The sequence below is a fragment of the Juglans regia genome, chromosome 11 (assembly GCF_001411555.2).
Source record: "Juglans regia cultivar Chandler chromosome 11, Walnut 2.0, whole genome shotgun sequence".
Lineage (NCBI taxonomy): Eukaryota > Viridiplantae > Streptophyta > Magnoliopsida > Fagales > Juglandaceae > Juglans > Juglans regia.
Genome location: NC_049911.1, coordinates 32,338,031 through 32,348,445, shown reverse-complemented (window position 1 = coordinate 32,348,445; position 10,415 = coordinate 32,338,031). Strand labels below are relative to the sequence as shown.

The 10,415-nt window shown below is 34.8% G+C and overlaps 1 protein-coding gene across 1 annotated transcript; it reads left to right on the top strand.

The window, feature by feature from the left end:
• LOC108998902 (GPI mannosyltransferase 3) lies at positions 1 to 5,413 on the top strand. The gene is made up of 9 exons (XM_018975662.2): positions 1 to 361; positions 470 to 587; positions 1,941 to 2,045; positions 2,207 to 2,493; positions 3,387 to 3,668; positions 3,797 to 3,995; positions 4,618 to 4,769; positions 4,891 to 5,053; positions 5,160 to 5,413. Exons 1-9 carry the CDS (start codon positions 120 to 122, stop codon positions 5,241 to 5,243), a joined length of 1,632 nt encoding a protein of 543 aa, XP_018831207.1. The 5' UTR covers positions 1 to 119; the 3' UTR covers positions 5,244 to 5,413.
• Positions 5,414 to 10,415: the final 5,002 nt, after the last annotated feature.

Below are 10,415 nucleotides of genomic sequence, written 5' to 3'. Positions count from 1 at the left end.
TCCCTGTGCAGGCAACCATAGAGGCGTCTGCTAGCCAACCTGCAATACTCCCCAGTCTGATTTCGGTATCGTCTTTCAGATTTCAATACCTGTGCTGAGTCTCAAATTTGCGGAAAGCAATGAGACAGAGACAGAAGAGTGGAATCAGTCCACCATCCAATCAACCCGATGCCCAAAACCCAAGATTTCCAAAATCAGATCGCCACAAACCACCTACAAATTGCTATCTCCTTTCTTCAACCAGGAGAGTTTTTGCACTCTGCTTGGCCTTCAGAGTGGTCAATGCTTTGTTGGTGCAGACGTATTTCAACCCAGATGAACACTGGCAGGCTCTCGAAGTCGCTCATCGCATCGTTTTCGGGTATCTTCAATTTCCAGTTTTTTTCTTTTTCCAGAAGCCGTGGAATGGGCTTTCAAAATGGCATAGTAATAATGGGTTTATGTTTGTCTTGGTTGATGAAACTTTAAGGTATGGGCATTTGACTTGGGAGTGGAAGAAGGGGATCCGTAGCTACTTGCATCCACTGCTGTTTGCTGTTCTCTATAAAGTTCTCGCTCTTTTGGGTCTTGATAGTCCATGGTTCATGGTAATCACATTAATTATTATTTTTTTTTTTCCGTCTCTTTAATGGAAATTGTAATACCGTGTTTTCTTTTAGTATGTCTCACTAGTAAGGATTTTGATATACTTATTTTTTAGCAGAAAATAAGTGACAAACTTTCGAAGTAATCTAAGTATATTAAGTAGGATTTCATTTAGGTATCAGCATATGATTATATCCAATTGCTATAGCATAAATAGGAAGTGTGTGGAAATTGGTTTAGGTCTGTGAGGAAAACAGATCACTTTCCTTTGCTGAAGCGATGGTACTTTTATTGACGTGGATGCGACTTTAAAAATATAGAAATTTACTCACTAATGGAGCTACCTCAGAGGGCCAAGTACATAAAGGAAATCTTTTTTTTTTGTTTGATAGGCAATCAAGAAGTTGTATTCATTAAAAGTAATGAAGAAATTTTATTCATTAAAAGGAGGCAAAGCCCAAGTATACAAGGAGTATACACGAGAAGTACCTAACTAGAGTTTACAACCGAAAGTAGAAAGTCATGGACATTTAGCCCATTACAAACAATGGCCCCTGCCCATAAGAAAGTACGTGAAGGAAATCTACCATTAGTTATTGTTATCTGCCTTTGGAAGCATTCTTAATTGCATACTAATACCGCAAAAAGCTTAAGGATTTGTGTTTAGTATATAAAAAATATATGAATTATGATCTTGGAGGTTTTTGGAAAAGTGTATAGTTTTTTTTTCAATCATACTCCTCTCTTGAAACAAAGTCTGATTCAATATGTATTCTTGGCTTCTGACCATGTTTGGAAATTGATAGAGTGACATCGGGATCAAAATGATGCACTTTATAAGTAGTTTTTTAGGGAAATCATCTACAAAATAGTGAGCAATTGCAAACAAAATGTCCGTCAGTAACTTAATAGACCTAGGTTCTCCAATGGAGCATTCCTGTGTATTGGTGCTACATCTTTTTCATATTTTAATCAAATATTCAATTACTCACATAAAAAGAGATTCTACTTTGGAGCGTGAAGGATTTAAATCCCCATCATTTCGTACAGTACCTATGTTAGTGCCGTGTAAATAGCTATAATTTACACAGTTATGGAGATGCCAGACCTCTTTTTTGGCCTGAAGCATGTAGGCTCAAATGTTATGCTTACAAAGTATAGAGTATTACTCTTTTTATTTATTCCCAATGCATATTTCTTCAAGAATGTTATGAAAGCATGTAGCCATAGAATAATTCCACATGCATTTCTTTGGAACCATTTTTTTTCTGATATCTTCTTCCAATTTTAGCTCTCTGAGTGCAGCGTCACATCATTCTCATAGGTACTAATTTATGGTTTTTTATGCTTCACAGCAAAGGGCTCCACGGCTGCTGCAGTCCATATTTTCTGCAGTGGGCGATTTGTATTTGTACAAAATGTCAGATGTCCTCTTTGGTGACTGTGTTGCGGAATGGGCATTATCCTTCTTTATTGTACTCTTTACAGTTTAGAATGCTCTCTATGATATCTTATCTTCATCTCAAGATGAGAGCTCATTTCATATATTTATTGAAGATGAAAATCACTAGTATTCATATGAAGACATTTGTGATAGATGGCATACTTAACGACATTGCAGCTCTTTTCACAGTTGGCAAATTGGTTTATGATATTTTGTTTTCCCCGTACATTGTCAAATAATTTGGAGACTGCTGTTACACTCGTTAGCCTATACCACTGGCCTTGTCTAAGAGTTTCTCCTACCAAAGTTCCCTCGGTTTCGAGAAAGTGGGGTTTGGCACTAGCAGCATTGGCTTGTGTAATTCGACCAACCAGTGCTATTATATGGGTGTACATTGGCCTACTTGAGCTGTTTGGAACTCATGATAGACTGAGATTAATTTTTCTAGAGGTGGCCCCCATTGGGTAGGTATCATTGCAACTTTCTTTATCATAATCACAATTTTATCTCTTCTCATGTGCATTAAAATGCATGAAATCTTTAGGCTATTTTTATTCTATTATCTGTCAATGCTTTTAGAAAATATTTGTAATTATCTGTAGTTTTATTTTATTTTACTTCCTTAATTTTCAATGATCTGAGGGTTAGTAAACATTGTCAGATTTTATTAATATTTGAAGTGTAGAAGACAGTTTGTTCCAAATATTTAATGTAGATGGATGAGATTCTTATGGTTGATTGGCCTACACTTTTTATAACCAAACTAAAAAAGAAAAAAGGAACAAAAGGAAGAAGAAAGACAAGAAAACTCGAGATTGACTTATCGAAAAAAAAGAAAAGAAAATCCAAAATTAGGAATTCATATTTGATGAGGGAGAAGCAAATGAAATGCCACTTCACACCCTTGTGCTCATATAATATAAAATTCCTTTCAAAGTAGTCTCAATTTTTCAGTATTGGGAGTGAATTGATTGTCTTATCCACACGATGAAGCAGATAGAAAAAGGTAATGATTATGCTTAATGGCTTATAAGATGTGTCACAGTACTTGTTTAGGAATACTGCTACCTGTACCTCTGCATGCCTAACTTTGGCAGATCAAACATAAAACCTAATGTTGATTAGTGGAGGATGAATGCTTTTGTAAACTGTAGTATAGACATATATGCCTATTTATTTCCAAAGTCTGATTGATTTTGTGAAGAAAAAAAATACTAGACTAGATTATTGCTGGATGAATTTTGTTGCTAGCTCCTCCAGAACACACTTGGAAACATCAGTCAATTCTCCTTTTTTTCTTTTGGTATTTTTAGATAATTCTATCATTGTTTCCCTTATAGTTTAATTATGGCATCAGGGCCCTGGTTCTTGGATTAACATGTTTATTGGATCGCTTGATGTATGGCTCGTGGGTCTTAGTACCTCTTAATTTTCTCAAGTTCAATTTTCTTTCATCTGGAGGAGACTATTATGGAACTCACAAGTGGCACTGGTACTTCACTCAAGGATTTCCGGTCATGCTTTTCTCATTCTTACCTTTTTCTGTTGCTGGAATCGTGTGGTCCAAACATTGGAAGCTGTCTGGCCTTATTGCATGGGTTTTAGGACTTTACAGCCTATTGGGTCACAAAGAATTCAGGTACCCTATCTGAGAGTTATTTTTTCTGCACATATATGAAATTATATATATATATATATTTATTTATATCTGAACCTTCGGCTCTTGTTATAATGATTCTCATCCTTCGGTTAGAATATGAATTACAGGTTTGTTCTGCCTGTGCTCCCAATAGCGTTGATGTTCTCTGGATTTGCTTTGGCCAAGACAAAGGCATCTGATTCTCAAGATACCGAGAAGAAAGGATCTTTGAACACCCATTCCAGGCATCCTTTTAAGCGACTTTCCATCTTGTTTTTGCTTGCTACCAATATACCAATGGCCCTCTATATGAGCTTGGTTCATCAGGTACAATTAATTTTCCTCTTCACTGAATAAAAGCTGGTTCCCCCCACACCGCCCACAACTTGAATGACTTTATATACTGGAAACTGCTTTTTTATTTCCTCGTGATTTTCCCTGGAGAGATGTTAAGAAAGTAATTCCTTATTCTTGTCTTTTATTTTGTGGAAATTTAGGACTTGTTTGGATACTTAGATATTCTCATAACTTCTCGTAATTTCCTTCCCAAAAATCACTCGAACAGAAAACACTTTTCGATTTCAAATTTTCAACTTTTTCATATAACCATTACCTAATTATTATCCAAACACAAAATCCAATAAAACTTTCCCAAACTTCTATACAAAACACAAAAACGATATAACTTTTTTAAATTTCAAAACAAAAATAATATTAAAAAATAATATTCAAACAATTTTTTAACTTTATAATATTTTTATTCAACTTTTTCTCTTTCATTTCTCAAAACTCAATAAAACATCTTAATTTAAACCATTTCACTACTATTAACAAAATTCTAAGATATTCTAAAGTTGACTAGTGTAGGAGGGCAGAAGCATCTGTGAATTTTTTTTTTTTTATCAGAATTACAGTTGTTTTGGTTGATACTTACCTGCTTACTCGACAGAGAGGAACTGAAGATGTAATGATATATCTATCTGAAGAAGCTCGCAACAACAAAGTGGAAAGCATCCTTTTCCTAATGCCATGCCATGCCACACCTTACTACTCCACTTTGCATCGCAACCTACCCATGCGTTTCCTTGACTGCTCACCAAGGTCCAGACCTTTGACATTTGGCTAAAATGATTTTTTTTTTTTTTTAAATAATCTTTTGGTCCAGGCACTCTCATGGTGAAGGTGGCTTATAATTCTTATTCTTCAATGTTCTGTTAAACAGTGAAGAGAAAGATATTCCAGATGAGTCTGACCGTTTTATGATGGACCCTATCAGTTTTGTATCAGAATTCACAAAAAGCTGGTCGATACCTAGTCATATTGTGTTGTTTGGTTCAGAAGAAAGATTATTGAGGGATTTTCTAACCTCACATTCTTTCAAAGAGGTAAATGCCAAAAAACTCTTTTATCTTATCTTCCTTATTACTTTTCCTTGTAGCTTTTGGCACCATTATTTTTGTTTTCTTTGCTTATTCTAGATTATCATGACAGATAAGAAGGTTTTTCCATTCTCACTTCAAAGTGGACCGTGAGCTTCAAGCATCAGTAGTCGTATATTTTTGGACAGGCCATTGACATATTTGTGTATTCAGTGCAACCAATCTTTGTAATCTAACCTTTTGACATTGATTTTTTCTCCAATCTGTCTCTTCGGAATATCCCGTTGGTAACTAAAATTTTGGTGTAAAAGGAATACTTTTAATGGCCCCTTGTTAATTTTCTACGATGCAATACTAAATACTCGATTGATTAATGCTTCTTAGTACTTTAGAAGAGGTTTTTACACACACCCACGAGGCAAGGAACGCAATAATTTTTCTAAACCTTATACTTTTGTCTAATCAAGTTTCAGACTACATCGGGCACATGGTCATATCAGCTTGAAGTGGAAATGATTGCAATTCGTCGTTTTGATGTAATAATTAGCCATATACATGCGCGTTGGACTTGCTTTTTCTCTACTTCACGTTTCGTATTTTAGTACGATGAAGATATGTATTTCAAATCCTGTTTGTAAGGATCCATGCAAATGCTCTTTAAGACATACACTCTGGCGCTCCCAGTCCCAGAGTGATGGCTGAATGAAATCGGCTGTTGCAAGTTGGTCTGCTTTACTCACCACCGGCCATACCTTTTAAACTCTCACCACTATGGGCACCAGATTCGGCCATTCTTTGCCCATCTAAGGACCTAGCTTGTCTATCCAGCTGAAATTGCCAGGTCTTCGAAAGCTGGTCACTTTGCCCATGGGAGCCAAAGTCAAGCCAGTTCGGAAAAGGGATAAGGATTCTCATCATTTCAATTTTATTCCTCAGAAAGTATCATCAACCATGCATAAAGAAGGAAAAAGAAGTGCAAGGACCATAATTTTTAGAAAGTGAGAAATATGGGCTCTAGTATATATACGTAGGTTTGGTGGACAAGTGGGATCAGTTTTGGTACTTAATTGAGCCGACTTCTTGAGAAGTTAGGATTTGTTGGATTGTGGAAGGTGGGGTGAGTCATTTACATCACACAGACTGCACACACAGAAGTGGAAAGAGACTCGACATGTCAGGATTCAGCCTCCCTTAAAAAGCATTGCACAAGTTGATGGGTGCAGAGCACAAGTGAACAAAGAAAGCCTCCTTTTTTTTTTTTATCTGAAATAAGGCGAACCGAGTCTTCAAGTTTGGGAGGAAATGAGTTTGACATTACAGAACAAATAACAAGATTAGGAGACAAGGATTGAGGATAAGCTCACAAACCTAACACTGTGGTCCTTCCTGCCTTTGGAGATTTACATTCATGCTTGTGACTAGAATCTTCGCCATGAGCTCCCCATGCTTTTGCATTGTTCTCTCTCGAAACTTTCCTACCACATAGCTAACAGAGCTAAACATAGTAGGACCCCTGACACCAGAAAGTGATGGTGCTGCACAAGATGTTACATAAAGCTAAGCTGTTCAGGCATATCCAGCTAGCTAGTTGCCATTTTGTTGGTAAAACGCAAGTTCAGCTTAGAAATCTTCAGTGAATAATTAAGAGTATCCTGATTGTTTTCGTGTATATATATAAATATATATATAAATAAATAAATAAATCTTACTTCGAATATGGACAGTTGACCATGTTTGAGAAATTTGCGTTGATCACGTTAAGGTGTTTTTTTATTTTTTTTCTGCTAAGCTAAGAACACTATTCATTCAAAAATGTCATCGTTTTTCCTAGATTCTGGTATGCCAATCACATATGCTCACGTCTGAAAGTCGAGTAATCATATTTCACTTTAATCTTGCATATGGGATGGAAAATGATGAAAAGCTTTTTATTTTGATTTTTATATTTATTGTGAGTTCAAAAATAGTTTCGAAACAAAAAAGGACGCATACAAATGTGTCAAAATATTTTTCATGCTCCCTCCTTTGTCATTGTCTCTTCTACAATTATAATTGGTTATCATTGTTGTCTCTTATGTTGGATAAAGATTTGTTAAAAGGTACACGCATGTTTAGATATCGCCCATCACCAAGTGGCACAGAAAAAGACGCTAAAAGCCTCTGATGCATCGATCTTTTCTTATCTTCTGTGCTTGTAAGTCTCTAGTAATTTCACTAAACCAGAAAAAAAAAAAGTTCTAGTATTGTCCCCAGTGAGAGAAGCTCATCTATAAAATCCCTATGGGTTACCATTATCGCCTTAAAGTTTTCTATTCAGTATGGGAAGAGCTAACTTGTTACATGCGAATAGGAAACTCAAACTCCAAAAGATGAAGACGATCTGTTCAACAGCTAGAAACAAGTTGAAGGTTGCTAGGATTTCTTCACAAAGACAGAGAAATGTCGATACTTTGCGAAGCATTATTCCTGGGTGTGAAGATGTGGATGTCGAAACTTTGTTCCTGAAGACGATGGAACATATAATAAAACTAGAATTGCAAGTTCATATCCTTAGAACTCTCACAAATCTTTGTGGTGTTTGATATTGTGTGGTTTTTCTCATGGAAGTTAATTTGCTGTGTTATTTTAGCATGCTTTCATCCCTTGTGATGTCAGTCATGCAATCAGTCAATGCTTTAATTATAAATGTATCTTTCGTTTGATGTTGGAAACAAATAGCCATGGTGTGGCCTGGTTTAAGATTAATCCTTATTCGACTCCATACAAATTATGCATTCTTTTAAGATGCAGCATGCGAGCAACCAAGCCTCACATCATACTCACGGTTGCAGTAAAGTTTGTCCTTAGCTGCATGTATAAGAGTACTATTATTTTGTATAGCAAATTACGTGATCTTCAATGAAGCCAACCTTCTCCAAACTTCCGTTTCTCTTGGAAATTAAAGCAACTGTATGCATATCTGAAGGGGCAAAAATTGGCTCGAAAACCTTTTTTTCGTAGTCTTAAGTCTAGCTATTACATGAACCCATCCCGGCCAGCTTGTATATGATCTTCCTCTCAGCTGAAGTTCCCCAGTTTTTGCACTTCGGTTTGGTGTTTTTGGCAAAAGGCTGATTTCGTGGTACCTGATTCTTGCATACTTTTGCAGTCTTCAGGGCTGTAATTACCTCTTGATTTAATTCAATAATGGTCATTTATTACTCTATATTAATTTTGCTAACCATATCCCATCTGGTGTGCTGTCATTGATATTTTAACACCCATTAAATTCCGACATTAATTTCGTTCCACCTTGATCAGTAGATTCAGTACGATGATCATGCGTTTTCTTGTGTGTTGAATCTTCTCATACCATTCTTTTACATCTCGAAAGCCAACTTTCTTTTTCTTGATACCTCAAATTAATGAACAATGACCCATAGTAAATGTTCTAATAACATCATACAATTGTAGAAGATGTCTGTTCTGTTTGTTCACTGCTCAAAATTTTATCTAGTAAAGTAGAAAGTACCTAAGGATTATGGTGCAATCTATATAATCGCTGACACATTTTTTAAATTGAATACTCGATCATGTGCAGAACTATATGTTATAATAATGAGTCGGCCTATTCTGTCGTTCAGAGTAGCCCGCTCAATCTGACTAGTAGCCAAATTTAACATTTTATTTTTTTTTTCAATTTTTTAATTCACATTTTTTTATCATTTTTAAATATTTTAAAAAAATATAGAAAAAATATCAATACATAAATAGTCAATTTCTTAACTATTAAGTAAAAAAGAATTAAAATACATGAGGTGTCAAAATGAGTGGTCAAAATAAGTGGGCAAAGTAGTATTTTTTTTCTAATAATAATATATATATTTTTTGATACATGGGAAACTGGGAGATTCGATCCTTAGTTTTTTTAGTGAGAAATAAGGTGTTGACAATTGATCCAAATGATCTTAACTCTATTATAATAATAATTACACAAATTAAGTGCATGTAAATCGATACAACTAATTTTAGATAAATGATGATTTTACATTGTACTAAAATCGAAATCCTGAAAATAAATTCTGACTCGAATTTTATAACATGACTCAGACATTGACTTCGCTAGCTAGCTGTTCAGGATGACTGATACTTTTTCACTGGGAATACAATATTCAAATTATAAGCTAGCATTTGAGAGAAAACAGAAAGAATTAACGGGGTTGAAGGAATATATATAGCAGCTGGATTATGCGTGTCATCTGTGCTACCCAATTGAAAAGAATGACTTTTAAGCCATGTTTGAATTGCAAGATCATCTCATCTCATCTCATCACATCCTATTTGATTTAATATCATCACATCACATGATCCCATCTCAACATTCAACACCATAAATACAAACACTTTTTAATTTTAAATTTTCAAATTTTTTTATCTAATCATTATCTAATTATTACAATTTTCTCAAACTTCTAAACAAAATATAAAAAAATAATTTAATTTTTTCAAATCCTAAAATAAAAATTATATTCTAACAATATTTAATTTTTTTTCTCTCATTTTCCAAAATTTCATAAAATATATTAATTTAAACTATTTCACTGTTATTCACATATCATCTCATCTCATCTTACTATACAAAATAACAATGTCTAAATCTCCCTACCTTCTGGTGTTTCCACACTGAGCTCGGCACCCTTTGAAAGTATTGCCCGATACCTCTAAATGGGCAGCACAAGTGCACTCCCATTCATTTTCTTACGAGTGGCTCTACAGCCACCGCTCCCAATCCCGCTGGGAGTCACTCATAGTGTAAAATGTTATATTTTTTTATTTTACTTTTTTATACATATATTTTTTTAATATTATAAAATATTTTTTTGAAAAAATAAAAAAATTATAATATTATTAAAAAATACTTACTTTATCACTAAATAAAAAAAATATATTAAAAATTTTTTTTAAAAATATAATGGGATCGGGAGTGGGACCGAGAGCGGTGAGAGTAACTTTACTCTTTTCTTATTGCTTCAAGTGTGGCAGCTCCTTTCATTTTTCAATGCTTTAACAAGTTAAACAAGCAACCAGAAATAATGAATCAGGTAACAAGCTTAGGCTCGAATGTTACAAAATAGAAAGAATGGGGGCTTTTGGGTTGACTTTGAAGCCCGAAATGGCCCAATACTGTTAGCGTTTTAAACATAAAATAGACCCATACATGAGTAGTGGTGTCAGCAAGACTGCAATAATTATATTATGGGTTAGACCGAGATCCACGTACAATATCGTATACTGATCCGCTCAGTTGCTTGCTCGATCGGCTCTAAATTCCAATTTTAGGCTGTTGATTCTCAGATATGATTACCAAATGTATGGTGTTTGAAACGTC

What these genes read in the sequence shown, in the direction of transcription:
- LOC108998902 (XM_018975662.2), top strand. Translation starts at nt 120, where the DNA reads ATGAGACAGAGACAGAAGAGTGGAATCAGTCCACCATCCAATCAACCC. An exon ending in TTGGGTCACAAAGAATTCAG is followed by an intron (nt 3,669 to 3,796) that starts GTACCCTATCTG and finishes TATGAATTACAG; the next exon opens with GTTTGTTCTGCCTGTGCTCC. An exon ending in CCTCACATTCTTTCAAAGAG is followed by an intron (nt 5,054 to 5,159) that starts GTAAATGCCAAA and finishes TTATCATGACAG; the next exon opens with ATAAGAAGGTTTTTCCATTC.